Here is a 22,547-nt window from a genome sequence, read left to right as displayed (position 1 = left end):
AGCCAGGCTTTCAGAAGCTGCTGGCGGACAAGGTGCCCCCGGCAAGAGGCTTCGGTTTGGGGGAGATGACAGGGGCAGATCAGCACCAGGGAGGTGGAAAGAAGGAAACGTTTTTGGGAATGGTCCCTCCTGGGTGTGCAATGTCACACCCATGGGGGACACACTCTGGATAAACGGGCTTGGGCACCTTTATAAAAACAAGGCGAAACAAACACTCAAGTTGCAACCAGCTGGGACTGTTAGAATAAAACCGCCCCCACAGTGCATCCCCCAGAGATACAGAGAGTCTTAGGGCCCCAGCCTGGAGGGGCAAAACCCGGCCCCCAGACCACATCCAGAAGCGGTTTTTACCGACGTATGCCAGCTCTGAGCCCCAGCCTGGCATCGGGCTCTCCCTGGAAACCTGCTCCCTTTTTCTCATCAATGGAGGCAAATTACTACAAAGGCTGCCCGCGTTGAGAATTATTCTGCTTTGAATTCTGTCCATAAATATTGGGTGGGAATGAGCTTTTCTTTCTTGCAAAGTGCCTACAGATAGCCTCGGTTTTGCCCCAAATACCTCCCGCCTGCCCCTCTGCAGAGAAAGGGGGAAGGTTGGGTTCAGCCCTGCTGTAAACCCTCACAATCACAGAATCACGCGCCAGGGGGTGGGGGAACCCACAGATTCAGGCCAGCAAGCGGGGAGCAGGTGGGTGCGAGATCGAGGGGACGGTGGGCTTCCGGGAGGCTCTGCATGGCGGCCGGTGGGACTCACCCAGGCCGCGGAGCTCCAGGGCGGGGCGGCAGAGCTGCAGGGCTTCGCGGACCAGGTCAAGCTCGGGGCAGGCCAGGTGGGGGGCACACAGGTTGAAGTCGTCCAGGAGACCCTCGATGCCTCTGGACAGCACCCGGCAGGAAATCCAGCCCATGTTGCCTGTGGGGCCGAGGGGATTGGCTGGAGGTGCAGGCCCCTTCTTCCTGGCAGCCCCCCTGGGCTCCACTCGCTGGATGCTAGGAGCACCCCATCCCCAGCTGTGACATCCCAAACTGTCTCCCTTGTTGCTAAGTGCTCCAGTGGGCTGAGTGGCCCCCAGGGGTTCCGGGACCTGCTGCCCGCTCCGAGTGGGCCGGCTACTCACCCAGAACCTCCTGTTTCAGCTCCTGGAGGCGGCCGGCTCGGAGCAGGTGGTAGGGCAGCTCCTCCAGCTTCCGCAGGTTGGCGACGGAGTCTGAGAACCAGAGGGGCTGGGGGGCCACCTGGAGGGGGAGGGGCAGGCAGCCAGGCGCTACGATATACGGTCACTCAGTCACTCTGCAAACATGGGCCAAGCTGGGTGGGCCCCAGCAGTGCTGGAAGGGTTGGGGACGCGATGCTGAGAGGGATGCCCCTGCCTCCCCCCGCTGTCAGGGCTGGGGCAGAGTGACGGACATGGGCGATTTCTGGGGCCTAGAGACGGTTCCTTCATGTGGGGAGCATTGGAGCTGGGCCTCAGAGTTCTGCCCGGTGGAATGTGCTGGAACATAAGAGCTCTCCAGAGCAAGACCACAGCATGGGCAGAGGCTCGGAAGCGAGAGAGTAAGTTAGCATCTTAATAGGGCTGAAGAATATAGCCGGGCAGGGATTCACGGTGGGGAAGGCGACGAAGGTGGACACGACACGGAAGGCACTGGGGAGCTATGGCAGGTGTTAGAGAAGGAGAGGCAGGGTCAGGTTGGTGTGTCGGAAGCATTCCTCGGCCCAGACCCCGTCCTTGGGCCTGCAGGTGCTGTGGGGTCTGTGAGCTGTTGCACAGGGAAAGGGCAGCATCCTGAAAGAAATCAGGCCCTGCCTCTGGCCTTCCAGCTCCAGTGAGGGAGACAAAGAGAAAAAGAAACATCCACCTGCAAGGAAAAACTTAAAAGTGGTCGGTTTCCACCCTGATCATGTGCTCTGGGGGAAGAGTCCATGGAACTCAATCCTCTTTGCAACTCTTCTTAGATCTAAAATTATTTCAAAGTAAAAGTTAAGGAAAAATGTGCAAGTTCTGCCTTAGAGTGGAGGGAGCACAATGAAAAGCACAAGCTGTTCAGGAGGGAGGAAATCTTGGACGCCTTCCTGCAGGAAGAGGTATTGGAGCTGACAAAACAAGGGAGCGGCCACCAGGTTCAGGACGCTGAGGTCTAGAGCTTCAGGGTGAAGGGGAAGCAGGCTGAGGGCAACGTGTGGGTAGATGGGGCTGGCAGGGGGCCTGGCTCCCCGGGTGGTGGCATAGCGGGTGTTTTTTAATTTTAGTCCTGGAACTCCTCTGTGCATTCCGCAGGAGCCATATACTTTCGCTGTGATGGGAAAATAAAACGGGCGTCATTTTTAAGTGCTTGACGCATCTGGGGACCTGGCGCCTGGAAAACGGACTGTGCCGTGGAAGTGACAGAGGAGATGTCCAAGGGTCAGGAATAACGGAGGACCTGCTGCTCGGCCAGCGCAGAGCCAGGGGTCAGGGCTCTGGGAGTTTGGACATGTTTCCAAACGGTGTGGCCGTTATTCCTTCTGGAAAGTTGGCCCCCAAATTCTGCTAAGGAGGCGAGGGCACATCTTGCCCCTGTGGGAAGGGGTGGCCGAGGGGGTGGCAATGGGGTGGCAGTGGGGGTGGCCGTGGGGGTGGCAATGGGGTGGCAGTGGGGGTGGCCGTGGGGGTGAAAGCGGGGGTGGCAATGGGGTGGCAGTGGGGGTGATGGTGGGGGTAGCAATGAGGTGTCCGTGGGGAGCCGCTGTGGTTGCGAGGGGGCAGCGGGGCGGGTCCTGGGCACCCCACCTTGCGGTCCAGGTTCAGGGGCCTCCCGAGGAGGGGCAGCGAGATGAGCTTCTTGGTCCCTTGGCTCCACATCCCCAGGAAGTAGTCGGCCAGGAGGCTGTGCCTCGCGGAGCTCTCGGCCCCCAGCAGGTAGCGCTCACGGGCCGCCTCGGCCAGCTGTCTGCGGAGAGGGGAGCTGGGGTGAGGGGCCGGGGTCCCCGGGGGCGCCCGAGGTGGCGGGCGACCTCCCCTGGTCGCGCACGTGAGCCTCAGCTGCCTGGGGGTGCTCGTTGCACCTGCAAACACCTGTGACGCCTGCTGTTTGACCTGCCTTACATTCATTTACGGGAACCGCGCTTCCCATTTTCCTGCCTTAAATTCATTTACTTTCAAAGGGGAACTTCGAGTTCCTCCACGCGTGAGACACAGAGTTCCCACCAGACCCAGGAATCCCTGCCCTCGGGATCTCCCCTGGCGGACCCCTGTCCCCCGTGTCATTGCAGCGTTATTCACTCTTCCGAAGGTGGAAGCAGCCCGCATGCCACGGGGCGGGGGCACGGACAGGAGGGGAGGCCTGACCACTGAGGATACCCTGCGCAGGACAAAGCCAGACAGCAGGGCAGGTGCTGCCTGGTCCGTGGCCAGGGAGTGTCCGGAATCGGCAACCCCCTGGGGACAGGAAGCAGGCTGGGGGCTGCAGGAGCTGGGGGCAGGGGCATGGGGGGTGACTAATGGGGCCGGAGAGAGCGTTCCGGAACGAGGTGGAGGCGGTGGTCGTACACGGCCAAGAACGTCTGAAACGCCACGGACGTGTCACGTGGAAATAACACATGGCGCGATGGGGACGTCGCCTGGATGGGAAGCGCGGTTGCTGGCTGCCCCCGAGCCCGGGAGGGGCCGGCCGTGGGGGCCTCGTGTCGACGGGGGGGTGCCTACCTGTGGGCGAGGGCCAGGAGCACGGGGCCGTGTCCAGGCCTCCGGGCCAGGCTGCCGCCCAGGTCCCGCCGCAGCCTCACCCAGAGCAGGGGCGGGTAGCGCAGCAGCTCCCGGCTGGGCGGCGTCCAGGCGCAGTAGGCAGCCTGCAGGGCCTCGTCGTCCAAGGACATCACGTCCTTCAGCTCCGCCTCGGACAGGCCGTACCTGCCGGGGACATTGGGGCATGCAGGGGCTGGCGTCATGCGCCCTTGGGGTTCCCAAAGCCATGTGGGGTGTGGCGGGGGGGAGGCAGAGAGAGCTCTCCCACTCAAGAGCTGGGGAAACCGAGGCTGGAGGTAAAGGGCCCCGTGCACGCCCCCGCGGGTCCTGTCCCCCGAGAGTTGGGGTTCTGCTGAGCTGGACCACGCGTGGTGGTTTATGCTACACTCATCAAAATGCAAAGAGCGTAGGAATTCCGTTTCCAGGCTGCGTGGTCTCCACGGGCTCAAGCACCCCATGGACATACCGTAATGTCCGCTCTCCTAGCGTGGATGATTCCGTGGCACCGAGTACGTCCCCAAAGCTGCACAGCCGTCCCTCTCCCTAATGCCAGAATGCACCCATCGCCCCCAAAAGAAAGCCTGTGCCCCTTAGCCGTGACCCCCTCCCTCTGGCCCCCCACCCCCACCCCTTGTTGGCTTTTCGTCTCTGTGGATTTGCCCCAAGTTTGTGTTGGCCTCTGCCAGGCCTTCCCAGGGGATGGACGGAGCTTGGCTGCTTGTTGCATCTGAGCGACATGTCGAAGCAGCTGCTGGTTGCTTCCGAAGAGCTGCCCTGCCCGGGACTGCCCTGGCCACACCAGCCAGGCCTTGGCAGCCCTGAGACCCTCACCTGGCCGAGCCTCCCAGGGGAGCCTTCCTTTGACCCTAAAAGCATCTCCTTCTGTGACCTTTGCTGGTTTCCCAGCTGCCGGCCCCGAATTAAACTTCAATGCAGGCTAACTTCGGAGACGATACGTAAGATTTTCTCACTACAAATGGGAAGAGGGCACTTGACAGGGGAAACGCTTGCACCCCAAAAGGGCACCACACGCTCAGGTTTAACCTGAACGTAACAACGAGAGAACAGGACGCCCCGAATCGAGAGCTGGGGCACTCGATGCCCCGCACTGCCCCCCACCAAAGGGTGATCTTGTAGAAGTGCAGGGTCGCGGCCCCCACCTGGAATTCAGATCGAATCCGCACTTGAGCGAGACCCGGGCGTGTGCTGCATTAGAGCTGAGAAGCAGTGACCTATGAAATCACTGCCCTGGGCTTTTTGAGAGTGTGAAGACAGACTGGGGAATGGTCCAGATTAAAGGACCAAGAGTGTGGGGTGCAGCCAAATCCGGCGTGCTGCCTTGTGTGGGTGGGGCTGGGGAAATAGCCGTGGGGAATAGTGTCGCGGCAACTGGCAGAGTGTAAAGATGAACTGCTGGGAATTTAATAAGGTTAGTGTACCCACGCTACATTTCCCGAGTTTCCGGATTGTTCTGTGGCTTTGGGGTGTCAGACTGTCCTTGTTCTTAGGAAGTACAGGACATTTTTAAGGGTGAGGGGACATGGTACCTATGATGAAGTCTCGAATGGCTCAGGGAAAGATTGTGTGTGTGTGTGTGAGATAGGGAGAGAGAAGAAGGAAAGGGGGAGAGAGGGAGAAGGAAAGGGGGGAAGGGAGAAGAAGAGATTAAAAAAAGGGGGTGGGGAAGAAAGAAAGAGAGGGTAGGAAGGGAGAGGGAGAGAAAAAGATTGATGGAGTGGCAGGAAGAGAGGAAAAGACAAAGTTTATGAGGCAAAATGGATGATTATGCAGAATTTCTCGCCCAGGGATGCTTTGGGTTGTCCCAGCGGTGGTGGGGGTAGGTGCTCCTGGCATCTGCTGGATGGGGGCCAGAGACGCTGCTCAGCGTCCGACATCGCCCAGGCACAGACTCCGTGACCGAAAGACATCCAGCCCAGAACGTTGGCGGGCTGAGGTTGGGAAGCCCAGGTGTACAGAAATTCTTTGCACTATTCTAGTCATCATCTACAAGTTGGCAATGATTTCCAAACAAAAAACTTTCAAAGACACATACTTGGGGCAAATCCACAGAGATAAAAAGACGAGGGGTGGCAGAGAGACCAGAGGGAGGAAAGTCACAGCTAACGGGTGCAGGCTTTCTTTTGGGGGCAATGGGCACGTTCTTGCATTAGGGAGAAGTGATGGCTGTGCAGCTTCAGGGACGTACTCAGTGCCACAGAACTGCTCACGCTGAAAGAGTGGACTTTATGGTGTGTGCATTGCCTGCTCAGTGTTTTTAAAAAGCGTTAAGAAATGAGATACTTGCCTGGAGGACAGGATGAAGCCCAGCACGTGGGCTACCAGGAGCTGCCCGTGCGTCTGCTCCAGACGTGTGCAGAACTGATGCGCCACGTCCTGGGCAGTGCAGGCCAGGGGCGCGGGCACAGAGAAGGACGCCCACTTCCGGGCCTCCTCGAAGACCAGCCGCAGCCGTCCCGGGTGGCCGCCATCGGGGAGGCTGGTCCCCAGCAGGTCCCACTGCTCCGGGCTCAGCGTCCTGCTTGCGGCCGCCAGGAGCCGCTGGACCATCTCCTGCCCCTCCTCTCCGGACAGTGGCTTCAGTTCCCAGTGGGCACCCGGGTCCTGGAGCATCCGGTGCAGGGCGTCCAGAGCCCCGCGTGGCCCCGAGCAGGCCGAGACGACGAGGTGGACCCTCGGGGGGCAGCGGGGGGGGCAGCCACGGGAAGGTCCGGGCAGGGCAGGCGGAATCCAGGTCATCCAGCGCGTCCAGCAGGACGACGAGGGACTCGACATTACGGCGGGACACCGTGTGCAGGAGCTGGTGGAAAAGCTGGACCACCCTGCTGTGGGCCTGCAGGACCTGGGCGGGGGGCGGGGGCAGTCCGTAGGCCAGGCACACCTGGAAGCAGAGGCTCCTGAGCAGGCCGCGGGCATCGGCGCTCCAGCCGGATGTCCCCAGCAGCCGCACCACGGTCACCACCGGGCGGCGCAGCAGTCCGGGCATCAGCTCGGCCAGCTTGCCCACCAGAGCCGTCTTGCCCATGCCTGGGGGCCCAGAGAGCACCAGGGGGCTGTGGGGCCTGGCCTCGTCCCGCCTGAGCCGCTGCCCGAGCTGGGCCAGCAGCTCCTGGCGGCCGCAGAAGTTCCGGGCGGCATCAGCGCTCTGCCCCAGGTGGTGGCTGATGTCCTGGAAGAGCCAGGTCAGCTGCCCCCCACCCGCGTCCAGCTCGCGGAGATGCCCCAGGACCTGATGGGTGGACCTGGCCACCAGCTGCTCCCCCAGCTCCTTCAGGTACCGGGAGTGGGTCTTGTCCTTGGGGTTCCCCAGGTCACGGCTCCAGGGCAGGTGGTGGGTCCTGAGAACGTCCGCATGCGCGGCAGCGATGCGCGCCTTGAGGCCAGCGAGGCGGCCCTGGGCATCCATGTCGGGGCAGCCATCGGCGAGCCGGTCCACCGTCTGCAGGGTGCAGGGCTCCAGGAGGTGTTTGTTCAGGTCTCGGATTTCGCGCAGGAAGACAGTGGCCGCCGGGGCCCCATCCCCTGGGCTCAGCAGGCCCCGCTCGATCTCCCACTCAAGAACTGCAAAGGGGCAGGAGAGTGGAATATTACTAGGGCGTGAAAAAGGAGCGCCGGCCCCTGCACCCGGCCCGGGATGCCGCATGGCGCGAAAGCAGCCGGACACCAAGGGGCAGAGGCGACGCCACCTTCCCGGCATGAAACAAGTAGGAGACACAAATTCGTTTTTGGGGTGGGGGGGACCCAGGCTTCGTGGGGGCTGGACACGTTTCAGAGACGGACGGTAGCCATGGGAGCAGGACGTGGTGGAAGTAAGTGACCCTAACTGTGTGCACGGAAGGGCGGGAAACGGAAAGTTTTATTTTGTCTATATCTTGCCACAGTAACAACTTTAAAAATGGATTAAATGGTAAATTTCATGATATATATAGACAGGCAGATGACATAGATAAATGATTGATAGAGATAGTTAATAGAGAGAGATGACAGAGATAGATAATGTTACCACAACAAAGTTTAAAAAGAAGGAAGGAAGGAAGCAGGGGAATAGGAAGCGTGTGGGGCCTGGGGGCGCCCTTAGCCAGACTGGGCAGGGTGACCAGGGCCCATGCCTAAGGGGCAGGGGGGCTCTCCGGCTTAATTGAGGCAGCATCACCCAGAGGACCTGTGAAATCCCAGAGAGCATCACCTCCCGAGGATGATTCTGGAGGTCTGAGTGGACCCCTGAGATTGCCTTCCCAACAAGCTGTGCTCCTGCTTGGTCCAGGAGCACAGATTTGGCTCCTAATCACAGACACCCCAGGGGATGGGGCTGCGCAGAGCATGAGAAGGTCTCCCACCCTAAGGCAACCCATCATATGCAGTAAGTTAAACGTGGAAGCACAGTGTGGCTGGAAGCCCCCCCCACAGGTACAGACCCCCAAGCCCCGAAAAGGAACCCCCCACAAACACGTGTTTGTGAATGTCCATCCTGGCATTATTCACAGGAGCTACAAGGAAAGCAATGCAAGTGTCCATCCATAGACGACGGAGAAACTGAACGGAGGGAACACGGCTCATCCAAGAAAAGGGGCGGACTCTGACCCACGCGGACGCACCTTGGAAACGTGATGCTGAGTGCAAGAAGCAACAGGCTGCGTATTGCACGGTTCTGTTTCAAGAAAGATCTAGAGTAGGCAAACCCACGGGGGCAGTAAGCGGATGGGTGGTCGCCAGGGGCTGGGGGAGGGAAGCTGGGGGCTGATGGCGACGGGGCGTGGGGGGATCCCCTTTGGGGGGTGATGGGAATGTTCTGGAACCAGATGGAGGTGGTGGCTACACAGCAGTGGGAGTGCTGCATGCCGCTAAAGTGCCCACGTTTGAGTGGTGAACTTGACGTGACGCGGGTGTCACTGCGATTTAAGAAACCCCAGTCACATCCACTTCATTCTCTTCCTTGCAAATGTTCACCGGCTCCTACTCTGCCCCAGACGCTGGGATCCAGCAGTGGACAAAACTACAGGTGCTCCCTGCCCTTGGGGGTGGACAGGCCACTCTCACTGAGTCAATGGACAGACAGACAGAGCTCGTCTTCCCCAGGCCAACAAGGGAGCGCAGGGCGTCTGAGACGCCGACAAAACACCCACAAAGCACAGGGTGTCTGTGAGCCTGGGGGCTGGGCCAGGGCTGCAAGCAGTTCGTTTCTTTCCAGGGCAGACTTTTTCTGCAAAGGGCCCGGGAGCGGGTAGTTTCGGCTCAGCGGGCCACATGGCCTCTGCCGCGAGCACTCAGCTCTGTCCTGTTAGGTGCACGGGCATGGCTGTGTGCCAATAAAACTCTATTGACAATCACAGGCAGGGGGCCGGATTTGGCCTGTGGGCTCTGTTTCCCGGCCCCCGTCCAGAGCGCGCTCGGCTGCCTGGAGGACGCCGGATGCTGCAGAGCCGAGCGCCACCCGCACTTCTCCCTGGGTCTGTTGGTCTGAAGCCGCAGCGAGGCCCCCGGAGCTATTTGTGCCCTACTCGGGGCTCAGTGGAGGCCCAGCAGCCTCGCACCCTGGGAGCGGGTGACAGGGTGGACGCAGGGGACAGTGCAGGCATGGGCTCCCAATGGCCACGCCAGGGCATGGGCCTGCCCGGGCCACCCTCCCTGTCCCTGGCCAGCAACAACATACTTGAAAAATCGATATATTCTACATATATAAATAAATCAACATGTTTAGTGTTTAATATGCTGGCTATATGATTTACATATTTAATGTCAATAATATAGATTCCTGTATTTACTATGTTGAATATATAAACCTGTAAATTTAATATGTTGAATATATAAATTCATATCTTTAATATGTTGATAATATAAATTCATATATTTAATTGTTGAAAATATAAACCCAAACAGTCAATGTTTTGGTAATGTACATTTGCATATTTAACATGCTGATCGTATAGATTCATATATTTAATATGTCAAAAATATAGATTTATATATTTGATATGTCCAATACATAAATTCACATATTTAATATGTTGGAAATATAAATTCACAAAGTATTTTGGAAATATAGATTCACATATTTAATATCTTGCAAATAGAAATTCAAATATTAAATACGTGGGAATGATAGATTCCTCTACTGAATATTTTGGGCATATGAACTGACATTTAAAATCAACGTTGACATATAATAATCCAATCACAATATTAAAAACCGATTTCTCCCCTGGCAGCCTGGATGGAGGCTGGAAGGGGCGGAGGGTGAGGCTGGGGGTAGGGGTGGGGGGTTTGGGTTGGGGAAAGGGCAGGGAGAGGGTTCATGGGGTGATCAGGGGACAGGCCATCTTGGGGGGGTGGGCTCAGGTGGGAGCAGGTGGGCTCAGGTGGGTACAGGTGGATTCAGGTGGGTGCAGGTGGGCGGAGGTGGACTCAGGTGGGCTCAGATGGGTGCAGGTGGGTGGAGGTGGACTCAGGTGGGCTCAGATGGGTGCAGGTGGACTCAGTTGGGTGCAGGTGGGCTCAGATAGGCTCAGGTGGGTGCAGGTAGGCTCAGGGGTGCAGGTGGGCAGAGGTGGACTCAGGTGGGCTCAGGTGGGTGCAGCTGGGCTCAGGTGGGTGCAGCCTAACACTCCTACTCTGCCTTGGGTATCCAAGATGCCGCTGCACGCCTTGGCCCCCACCTCTGTGCACCCATGTCCTCAGCAGGATGGGCTCTGCGGCCCGTGGGGGGTGGGGTCACTCTTTCAGCCTGCTTGAAACCCCCGCCCCGGGGGACCCCTGGGTCCCAAGCCACCTGGGATGATGCCCCGTCACCCCACAACACTGCCTCAAAGCCAGAGCCCCTGAAGGAGACAGGGAGGAAAGGGGGGAAAGGGGGTGCACCCGGGAGGCGGAGGGTCCAGCTGGCGGCCCAAGCAGCTGGGTGAGTAGGTCACGAGGCTGGGGCGTGGGCCGGGGCCAGGGTGGGGTTGGGCCCGGGGAGGGGGCGTCTCTGGAGCAGGGCGGGCGGGGCCTGGGCTCACCTGAGCGCTGGAAGCGGTCGCGCTGCTCCGGGGTGACGAGGCCCAGGAGGACGGCGGCCACGCTGCCATCCTCGGGGTCCCCCGCGCCGGTGCCCGGGCCCTGCCGCACGTAGGTGGGGGGCACGGCGTTGGCGTCCCTGCGGAAGCTCCGGGCCAGCAGCTCCAGGTCACGGGGCCTGGCCGCCCGCTGCGCCTGCAGCGCCTCCCATTCGGCCTCCTGGATCAGCCGGGGCGCGGGGCTCTGCCCGTACAGGGCGCCCAGCAGGGCCTGGCAGGGAGACAGGGGGCACAGGGGCACCGCTCAGGTCCTGGCCATGGGGGATGGGGGGGGACGGGGGGGGCGCCCTGAAACTCGGGCCTGGTGGTGGGGACCCTGGGCTTGTGGCAGGAGTTACACTCGAGGCTCAGGAGGTCCCTGAGAGGGGCCGTGGGCAGTGGGCATCTCCCCTGGGCAGCACGCAACCTTTGGGAGCTGGGAAGTGCCCGCGAAAGGCTCCACATTGCCCCCAAGCGTCTCCGGCTCTCATGCCTGGCACCTGGGGTGCCACCTGACTGGGAAGACGCCGTTGCCACTGGGAGTGAGTGAAGGGTTTCGAGGTGGGGAGAGCACCATGGCTTCCACGGGTGTCCCGAAATGCATTCTCAGGTCCCCTTACAAGAAAGGGGCAGGCCCCTACACGGGACATGGCACCCAGGGGTGAGCCTGAACCTGGCACCGTGGGATCAACAATGCCATCCTGACCAAAAGGAAAAGAAGTGTAACAAGTAAAGTGTCAGTGGCAGAGGGAGTCAAATACAGTCAAGAGGCTACTCTGGAGGTTGCTCTTACACAACCTTCAGGTAGACCTTGCTACCTGTCATAACCTGCCAACCCCAACCAGGACCATTCCAGCCAATCCTAAAGAACATCTAGATAGGAATGGAAGGGAACTTCCTCAACATGATAAAGGGAATATGTGAAAAACCCACAGCTAACATAATCCTCAATAGGGAAAAACTGAAAACTTTCCCCCTAAGATCAGGAACAAGACAAGGATGTCCATCATAACCACTGTTATTCAACATTGTGTTGGAAGTTCTAGCCAGAGCAATTAGACAAGAAAAGGAAATACAAGGCATCAAAATTGGATAGGAAGAAGTAAAGCTCTCACCCTTTGCAGATGATATGATACCATATGTCGAAAACCCAAAAAATCCACAGCAAAACTACTAGAGCTAATAAATGAGTACAGTAAAGTGGCAGGTTACAAGATCAACACTCAAAAATCTGTTTTATACACTAGTGTTTCTATACACTAGTAATGAGCAATCTGAGAGGGAAATCAAGAAAAAATTGCATTTACAATTGCAACCAAAAGAATAAAATATTTAGGAATAAATTTAACTAAAGAGACAAAAAACCTATACAGAGTAAACTGTAAGAAATCACAGAAGACCTAAATAGATGGAAGGACATACTGTGTTCATGGATTGGAAGACCAAATATAGTTAAGATGTCAATTCTACCTAAATTGATTGAAAGATTCAATACAATACCAATTAAAATCCCAAAAACTTACTTTTCAGAAATAGAAAAACCAATAACCAAATTGATCTGGAGGGGCAGGGTGCCCCAAACAGCTAAAAGTATCCTGAGAAAGAAAAATGAAGTTGGAGGTCTCACACTACCTGACTTTAAGGCGTCTTAGGAAGCTACAGTGGTCAAAACAGCATGGTACTGGCAAAAAGATAGATATATTGACCAATGGAATAGACTAGAGTGCTCAGATATAGACCCTCTCATCTATGGACATTTGATCTTTGATAAGGCAGTCAAGCCAACTCACCTGGGACAGAACAGTCTCTTCAATAAATGGTGCCTAGAGAACTGGATATCCATATGCAAAAGAATGAAAGAAGACCCATGTCTCACACCCTATACAAAAGTTAACTCAAAATGGATCAAAGACCTAAACATTAAATCTAAGACCATAAAATTTTTAGAAGAAAATGTAGGGAAATATCTTATAAATCTTATAATAGGAGGTGGTTTCCTAGACTTTACACCCAAAGCATGAGCATTGAAGGAAGAAATAGATAAAATTGAAACTCCTCAAAATTAAACACTTTTGTGCATCAAAGAACTTTGTGAAGAAAGTAAAGAGACAGCCTACACAATGGGAGACAATATTTGGAAATGATATATCAGATAAAGGTCTAGTATCCAGAATATATAAAGGGATTGTTCAATTCAACGACAAAAAGACAGACAACCCAATTACAAAATGAGCAAAAGACTTGAACAGACACTTCTCAGAAAAGGAAATATAAATGGCCAAAAGGCACATGAAAAGACGCTCAAAATGATAGAAGGAGGAGGGCTGGGGGCATAAATGAAATCAGAAAGAAAGATAGATGTTAAAGACTGAGAGGGACAAAATTTATATTTTGACCTGTGCATTTCCTAATATAACCTATGTAGATAGTTTGATTGAACGCCATAAGTACTTGGAATCTCAGGTAGGACATGAGATTTTGTTGGTTTGTCCAGAGTGATGCCCCGATGAATCCCAGAGTGATTCGATCAGTGAGTGGAAAAGCATTTGCAAAGCCCCCTTCGGGGAATGGTGAGAGTGGGGAGAAATTCAACTTCCCCAAGTTGAATTCTTGATATTCTCACAAGCAGTGTGGACAACCAAAGCTATAGGCTGAGCCCCCAGTCTTGGGATTTGTTCATATGAAACTTAACCCCACAAGGGATAGGTCAAGTCTACTTAAAATTTAGGCCTAAGAGTCACCCCCAAGAGAGCCTCTTTTGTTGCTCAGATGTGGCCTCTCTCCCAGCCAACATGACGAGCAGTCTCACCACCCTCCCCCTCTCTACGTGGGACATGACTCCCAGGGGTGTGGACCTTCCTGGCAATGTGGGACAAAGATCCTGGAATGAGCTGAGACTCAGCATCAAGGGACTGAGAAAACCTTGATCAAAAGGGGGAAGAGTGAAATGAGACTAAAGTGTCAATGGCTGAGAGATTCCAAACAGAGTTGAGAGGTTATCCTGGAGGTTATTTTTACAAATTAAATAGGTATCACCTTTTTAGTTAAGGTGTAACAGAGAGGCTGGAGGGAACTGCCTGAAAATGTGGAGCTGTGTTCCAGTAGCCATGTTTCTTGAAGATGATTGTATAATGATAGAGCTTTCACGATATGACTGTGTGATTGTGAAAACCTTGTGTCTGGTGCTCCTTTTATCTATCTTATGGATAGAGGAGTAAAACATATGAATTAAAAATAAATAATAAAGAGAACAAATGATAAAATAAATTTAGTAGATTGAAATGCTAGTGATCAATGAAAGGGAGGGGTAAGGGGTATTGTATATATGAATTTTCTTTTTACTTCTTTTTCTGAATTGATGCAAGTGTTTCAAGAAATGATCATGATGATGAATATACAACTATGTGATGGAAAAAAGAATGTTCATATTGTATGTTGATTGGTTTTATTAATAAAAATTTTTTTAAAAAAAGAACACCTAGGGCAATTTATAAGATTCCCCAAGGGTTCCATACACTAGGGTGACTTTCCAGAAACCTACAACCTCCAGATGGGTCCCTGGTCCAGACAAGTCCTGAAACCTAGCCCAGCCTCTCCAGAACATCAGATAGTTCCAGCTTCCTACCCCATATTAGTGACAGCCCCTTCCAATATGAGAAAAGTTAGAATGGGCAGAGCCCAAATACCCCTAAACAGAGGGATGGAAAGATCAAAGGTGATGGTGGAATTATACAGAGAAGGTCAGGTTTAACAAATGAGTATGAATACTGAATCAGTATATTGATATTTATTATAGTTTCCAGTATCTTAGAGCAGCTAGAAATAAAAACCTAAAATTGTGGAATTGTGGCCCGTGTCAAAGTCTGAAATCTGTTCTACAACTAATTGTTGAGCTGTGCTTGGAAATGTATTGCTTTTTTGTATATATGTTATTTTTCACAAAAAAAAAAGTTGATTGTGATGATAAAAATAATATTTAAGCCCTCTAGCCTCCTATATTCTGGAGCAGCTAGAAAGAAAAATCTGAGAGGATGGTATGGTAACCCATGACAAACTCTGGGATCTGTCCTGTAACTACTTGTTGAAGAGTGCCTTGAAAACTATTGCTTTTTTCTTCCTTTTCTTTGTATATAGGTTATATTATGCAATTTAAAAAGTTAAAAAAAAAAAGAGGGGGGCAGGGGAGACGACAGGTGGGAAAGGGATGGTGAACAAAGATGGAGGCTGACACTGCAGGGAGTGGCCCTGCTATTACCTTGTTTTCAGATTAGGGTGAGGAGAGCGAGGCAAGGTCATGCAAATGTAGGGCAGATTCCATCCTATTTTGAATATGGATTTTTTGCTCAGCATGAATTTTTCAGGTCAATTTACATTTTCAAAAATATTTATCTTAACAAGTGAGTTCTTTGGCACCTCCCTAAAATCTGCACCATGGGCGGGTACCTCATGCATCTCTCCTTGATCCTGGCCCCACCAGGGGATGGCAGAGCTGTGTGGCCAAGCCCACCTCGCTCCTGGCTGAGGATGGAAAATAACTGGGGCCCTGGCAATGGAATGGCTTCAGGGCTTCTGGGGGATCTGAAGGCAGCGTGCATCTTCACGCCCCCAGCTCGGATTTGCACAGAGGGTGATTGAGCTGCGACAAGGAACCGGGCTCGGGGTGGTGGCTCCGAGACAGTCTCGGCACCTGCCCCCGTGGACAGACATCCATGTGGGACTTACACAGTGGAAAACCACAGCTGTCACCATGCTGGAGGGAAACGGGCTCCATGTGGCAGAATAAGCCACGAGAAGGCTGCCAGGCAGCGTGCCTTGCAGGCTATGGGGAAAGCATGTGCAAGGGTCCTGGGGTGGAGGGGAGCCAGGCCAGTGTGGGGGAACCCAGCAGGGGCTGCCGCACCCACGAGGCTGGGGGAAGTGAAAGAAGAGAAGGCCACCCTGCGGGCACGGCTTTATCAGCCGTTCTAGCCGTCTGAGTTTTTGCAGCCTGGAGGGCTCCCAGCATAGGAGCACATTGTCCCGCCGGCCTGGGGTCTCGGAGGCTCTAGGGGGGGATTCCCCAGGCCTCGTCCACCTCTGGCGACCCCAGGCCTTCCGTGGCACATGGCTGTGCCCCCCCTGCCCCACTGTGTGGCTCGGCCCTGTCTCCTCTTCCACTAGGATCACCAGTCCTGTGGGGTCAGTGCCCCCCTGACCCAGCTTGGCCTCTTCCTAACTAACTCCACCTGCAGTGACCCCATTTCCGAACAAGGTCCCGTTCTGAGGTTCCTGGTGGACATGGATTTTGGGGGGACCCTGTTCACCCCAGTGCACCATGGTAGGGCCTCAAAATCTTGGGACTAATGCAGCACCCGTGGAGAAGCTCTGGGCACCATGCAAGAGGCTGCAAAGGAGCAGCGGCCAGAGCCTTCTCCCCTAATGGAGCAGCCTCCCCTCCCCCATGTCTCTGGGTTGTTCCAGAATATTCCGCAGACAGCCCTGGAAAGCCGTGAGGATGGGGGTTGGAAGCCGGCGTGTGGAGCAGGTGGGAAAGGGGCAGTCGCACTGCGGGGATCCTCTGGGGAAAACACTCTGTCCGTGGGATGGAGCGAGGGAAAGTGCTCACGAGAGGGCCCTGGAGAGGTCAGAGCCACCGCTGCGGCCCAGGGGACTCCGAGTCTCTCGAAGCCACGCCCGGGTGGAGGCCCAATGACTCATTCACCTGGGAGACACCTCCCCAAGCACACCCAGCACGGTAGGGGTTTTCACAGAGAGTTCCCCAAACGCAGACCCAGGCGGAGTGGGGAGGAGGCTGGGTGCAGCTGCTGGGCCAGCCCTGGGGGTCACCCAGGGAGCACGGTCTCCCGGCCCTCGAGACACCCCCACCCCCCAGCTCCCCAAGCAACCTGGAAACCTCAACACCCTTTTCGCTGCCCGCCTCTGGGTTGCAAAATCAGAATCCTCCCGGAGTTCTCTTTCTCCATTCTATGCATTCTACCCTCTTAGAAGAAAAATCATCTCTTTCTTTAAAACTTGGCAAAATGATCACCAGACTCATTTGGAAAACCAAATTAGAAGATTGAAGGAGAAAGGAGAGCTGGCATGAAACGTAGAGGGGGTGAAACATTAGAACACATTTTAAAGCACCAAGAATGGAATGGCGCGGTGCTGGAAGAGGGCTCGGACGTAGAAAAGGACAGGGTTCTGGCACATGCTCCGACGTGGGTGAGCCTGGGGCTGAGCGAAAGAAGCCACAAGCAAAGGACAAAGATTATCTGGTTCCACTGACATGAAATATCCAGGCTGAGCAAATCCGTAGGATCTGGAAGCAGATTCCTGGTCACCAGGGGCTGGGAAAGGGGGAACTGCTGCTTAACGAGGGGTGGTGAGAAAGTTCTGGAAATACTCGTGATGGTTGCACAACATTGTGAGTGTCATTAATGCCTCCGAATTGTACACTTAAAAATGGTCAAAATGCAGCCCCTTTTGACATGAATAAATTAGAATGGCCATAGTCCAAATACCCCTAAAAAGTGGGAGAAAGATCAAAGGTGACGATGGAGTTATACAGAGAAGGTTGGGTTTAACAAATGAGTGTGACTGCTGAGTTCTTATATTGGTATTTCTTTTAGTCTCCAATATCTTAGAGCAGCTAGAAGTAAAAACAAAATTGTGGAATTGTAACCCATACCAAACTCTGAAATCTATTTTATGACTAATTGTTGCAGTGTGCTTTGAAATCTATTGCTTTTTTTTGTGTATATGTTATTTTTCACAAAAAGGAAAAAAAGTCAATTGTGATGATAAATGCAGTTATATGATGATATTGTGAACCATTGATTGTACACTTTGGATGATTACAAGGTATGAGAATATATAATACACACCGATAAAACTACATTAAAATTTAAAAAATGGTCAGAATGGTGAATTTTGAATTATGCATGTATATGTATATGTATCTTTTTGTATGGTGTATGGTGGGGTCATATTTCATTATTTTTCCATGTGAATATCCTGTTATTGCAGCACCTTTGTTGAATTTTTGTTTGTTTGTTTTTTGGGGAAGTGCATGGACTGGGAATCAAACCCGGTCTCCCGCATGGCAGGTGAGAATTCTGTCACTGAACTACCCTTGCACTCCCCAATTATGTATATTTTATTACAGTAAAAAAGAAGGGAAAACAAAACTGGATGATGTCAACACAGAGGAAAATATAGAGGAGAAGAATGAAACATAGCCCCAACTGCACATGCAACTTAATGCGTAAGAAAGCCAGCCTCTCGCTGCCCCTGGCTGGCGCTCAGTCCCCAACCGGCCCTAGGGCTTGTCCCCCAGTAGAACTTTCTGCAATGCTGGAATGTTCTGATATGTGCTGACGGTACAGCCACTGCCAACACCATGTAGCTATTTAAATCTAAATTAATTAAAATCAAATGGTATTCAAAATTCAGTTCCTGGGCTGCACTAGCTCAGTCAACTTTTTCTTAAAAATTAGAAAGATCAGAATCTTCAGTTTTGCCTGGCAGACAGCTGCTGCAGCAAATACTGAGTTCTGCACAAGAAGCTATCGTAGACCTTATGTGCACAAGTGGGCATGGCTGTGTGCCAACAGAGCTTTATTTACAAGCATGAGTGGTGGGCCGGATTCAGTCCCCGGGCTGTAGTTTGCTGACCCCTGCTCTGGGACTTGTGAGTCAAAATATCATCGTTTTTTGGATATCTTTGGAACTTGGTAGTGTAAAAAAAGCAAGAATCTGGAATATCATTCCTCGAAAATAGCCCCAAACTGGTTACCTATGGGATGTGGGTTGTTTTGATGACAGACAGGGTAAAGTTTGGAGGGACAAGAGGAGACCCCAGAACGTGGGAAATTTGTCTTTGCTAAGGTCAGAGGAAGTTTGTTCCTGAGGGAGGCACCTGGCACCAGTTGGGGGGGGTCGCAATGGGGAAAACATCCCCCCAGTTCTGCAGGTGTCTGCCTTCCCTATGGCTTTCCAGGATCCCCAAGTTTTACAGACATAAAGTGAAGGACAACAGGGCGGGAAAGCTAGGGACAAGGTTCCCTAGTAAGGTCTGTTTTGGCTCGGACACTCTACTCTCCACTACATGTGGGCTCTGATTGACTGCTAATGCCTGGTCCCCAGCCAGCTCTCCAGGGGAAAGAGTGCAGCAGTTGATTAGCAATGTCTGCCATGGACAGTCAATGGAGCAGGGAGCAAGTTAGCAAAACTGCCACCCACCTCCCTCCACTGATAGGTTGGACTGGGGGGCCAGGGGCCATGTTCTGGTGATGGGGACAAGAAGCAAAAGCTGGCCCTTCCTTCCCCAGAGACTCACCACAAAAGACGACCCAATGGATGTTTCCCGGCACCGGTCAATCTCCTCCAAGCAGATTTCTGTGGTGAGCTGTTCTGTGGCCTCGGCGCTCGAGAGACCCCACCTGAGATCGACTACCTGGGGGTTAAGAGCCGTGGGTGTATCAGGCGGAGTGAAATGACCAGCGGAGTTTTTAGTTCCCTGTGATGGAGGCTTAAAGCCTATTCTGGTGACTTTTGACAGCCTCTCCCAAAAGGAGTGTGTCTGGGGTTGGGGAGTGGTATCTGGATGGAAAAAGATCCTGGAAAGCACACAGCAGCTCTACCCACCATCTCCAAAAGGTGGGAACAACCCCAGCACCTGTAAACAGATAAATAGATGAGCAGAAAATGGGCCAGCCCGTGGAATATTATTCAGCCCCGAACATGGATGACACGCTTGTGCATGAAGAGATTTGGAACAGACGACTCTGAGCCAAGGAAGACACCCAAGGGCCCCGCTGACTCACTGCATGTAGAGGAAATATCCAAAAAGGGCTACTCCATGGAGACAGAAAGCAGGTTAGATGCTGCCAGGGGGCTGGCGGGAGGGGAAATGGCGAGTTTTTCCCGAATGGGTGCAGAGTTTCTATATAGGGTGATGAAAGCATTTTGCTAATGCGTGGCAGTGCAGGTTGCGTGACATGGTGACTGTGATAAACGCCGCGGAATTGTAGGCTTACACAGGGTTAAAATGGGAAATTGTATATTATATATGTGTTATAATAATTATACGTAATATAATAAGATGTAACAATGTAATTAAAAAGAAAGAGAGCACTTGAACGAAACCCTAGCCCCAAATTTTTCACAGGGAAATAAGCAGACAGATGCAGCATGGGGGCAGCCTGCCAGAAAACAGGCCGGCGCCTTGAGACACTGCGGAGGCCCTGAACCAGACCGTGGAAACTGGGGGGCTGGGGAGACCTGGCAGTGGAGAGCGGGCATGGTGGGAAATCTGGTAAAACCCAGATAAGATCTGGCGTTCAATTAATAGCACGTACAGAGACCAGACCTCCAGTGCGGACGGCTGTACTGCTAGCCCATACAACTTAGCAGGAGGAAATCAGCTGCTGCAGGTAGGGCAGCCCTCTGTCCTGTCTGGGCACCTTTCCTGTACATTGCAAAAAAAAAGTTTTGCCCGAAAACCAAGATTTTAAACAAGAACTTGCTTCAGATGAGGCCATGGCCATGTGTGCTTGCCACTGTCTCTGCCAAGGAGGCTGTTTGGTTTCGTCCCCAGATAGGCGTAGCAGAGTTTCCTGGGCAACCTCATGCCTGCAGGTCCAGGGAGCCAAGCTGCCCCTGAGGGAGGCTGGGATGAGGAGGGGGCAAAGAGGCTCAGCACTGACCCTGCTTCCGAGAGTCCTCATAGCCCGGAGAGAAGGACACACACCCATTCTCAAGGAACAGAAACATGGGATGAAAGAGCCATAGTCCTGAATGCCAGGAGGCCCAGGAAGAGAAGCTGGAGGTGATGCGGAAGGAAAAGGGGTCCGGGACCTCGGGGTGTGGGAGATGAAGAGTGTGGACAGGCCATTTCATCCAAGCTCACCCCCGTGGGTTTTCCTTTTTAGCACCTGGAAATCGAGCTCCGTCAAATGACCAGTGGTGGGGCAGAGTTGGAGTTTCCAGCTTCTTCCTGAGCAGTGCAGGAAATAACAGTGTGTCTCGCACGCACAAGCAGCCACGAGGGCGGACGCCATGGAATACTATGCGGCGCTGAAGGGGACGCAGTTCTGATTCGCACCAAGACTCCGAGGGGCCAGGGGGTCATCCCACGCGGTGAGAGAAGCCAGACACGGAAGACCAAAAGTCTCTGCTTCCGCGCCCACGGCTGTCCGGAAGCAGCCGGCTCACAGGAGAGGACGAGGTGGGGGGGGCCACGGGCGGGGAGGGGCAAAATGGTGGGCACAGGACCTCCCTTGGGACGTCAGAATGTTCCAGAACTAGCGAGGCGTTGGGGTCGCCCAACAGTGTGACTGCGCTGTAGTTGGACTGGGGTCTACGAATTTAAAATGCCTGGCTTCGTATTATGTGGGTTTTGCCTTAATAAGTTATCTTTTCAAAAAATATTATGTACCGGGGTGAAAGTCTCCCTGGCAGCGTGGGAGATGACTCCCAGGGGTGAGCCTGGTCCTGGCACCGTGGGATCAACAATTCCATCCTGACCAAATGGGGGGAAAGAAGTGTAACTAATAAGGTCTCAGTGGCAGAGAGTTCAAATAGAGTCGAGAGCTACTCTGGAGGTTGCTCTTACACAAGCTTCAGGTGGACCTTGCCACCTGTCATAACCTGCCAACCCCCAACCAGCCAATCCTAAAGAACACCTGGGGCAATAAATGAGATTCCACAAGGGTTCCAGGCACTAGAGTAACTTTCCAGAAACCTACAACCTCCAGATGGGTCCCTGGACCAGATAAGTCCTGACACCTAGCCCAGCCTCTCCAGAACATCAGATAGTTCCATCTCTCTACCCCATATTAGTGACAGCCCCTTCCAATATGAAAAAGTTAGAATGGCCATAGCCTAAACACCCCTGAAGAGAGGGATGGAAAAATCAAAGGTGATGATGGAGTCATACAGAGAAGGTCGGGTTTAACAAACAAATAGGATTGCTGAATCATTATATTGATATTTCTTTTAGCCTCCAGAATCTTAGAGGAGCTAGAACTAGAAACTTGAAACTGTGGAACTGCAACCCATACCAAACTCTGACATCTGATCTACAACTAGAATATATATATATATATGTCAACTAGCAGAGACCCTCTGAGCGCGGGTCCTGGTGCCACCCTCGGGAGCCAGCCCTGCTCGTCACACCACCACCCCTATGTTCCCAATTACAGCAGGGGAAACTGAGGCAGCGGGGGGGGCAGTGATTACCTCGAACGCAAGGCCATGCTTCTGGCAGAAGTCCTGGATCTCGGGGTAGGCACGGCTCTGCAGGGCTTCTCTCTCCGCGTCCATATCTGCAAGGGTCAGCCCAGCGTGCGCGTCAGAGGGACCGGGGAGTCCGCCCGCCCCCCTCCATCCAGCCCCCTCGCCTCCTCTGCGGCTGGGGACCTCGGCCATGCACCTGGGGGGGGCCACCATCCCGGCACGCCTTCTCCGGCTTGGGGTGCCCTGAATCCCACGTCCCAGGAAGCCCCCCACCGGGGTCTCGGACCACCCAGGGTTGTTGTCCCCCCGCCCCCGATGTGTGGGATGACACTTAAAAGACAGGAGATTGCGGAGACACAAGGGAGAGTTCCAAGCCTGGGTGCGTCCCTTGCATGCGATATTTGGAAACATTCACATTTCCGAGAAACCCAGTTACACCTGCATTTACCATTAACAGCCGAGACACCTGGGAGCATAAGTGTGTCCCGTTCTGTGCAAGGTTTAGAATGTACTTTTGCTAACATACCTATTAGCTGCTTGTGGGAACGCACAC

The 22,547-nt window shown here is 53.7% G+C and overlaps 1 protein-coding gene across 1 annotated transcript in view; it reads right to left on the bottom strand.

Annotated features, from left to right (window-relative positions):
* Positions 1-22,081, bottom strand: part of NWD1 (NACHT and WD repeat domain containing 1) — a 55,346-nt gene extending 33,265 nt beyond the window's left edge. Inside the window, 9 exon segments of the mRNA XM_077119643.1 lie at positions 755-913; positions 1,119-1,236; positions 2,772-2,931; positions 3,687-3,890; positions 6,031-6,437; positions 6,439-7,304; positions 10,739-11,006; positions 19,095-19,211; positions 21,998-22,081. Coding sequence (XP_076975758.1) covers positions 755-913; positions 1,119-1,236; positions 2,772-2,931; positions 3,687-3,890; positions 6,031-6,437; positions 6,439-7,304; positions 10,739-11,006; positions 19,095-19,211; positions 21,998-22,081 — 2,383 coding nt within the window.
* Between the last annotated feature and the right edge of the window lie 466 nt (positions 22,082-22,547).

Source organism: Tamandua tetradactyla, chromosome 11, assembly GCF_023851605.1.
Source record: "Tamandua tetradactyla isolate mTamTet1 chromosome 11, mTamTet1.pri, whole genome shotgun sequence".
NCBI lineage: Eukaryota > Metazoa > Chordata > Mammalia > Pilosa > Myrmecophagidae > Tamandua > Tamandua tetradactyla.
The sequence above is the reverse complement of the archived record's forward strand: the minus strand, read 5'-3'. Positions and strand labels throughout refer to the sequence as shown.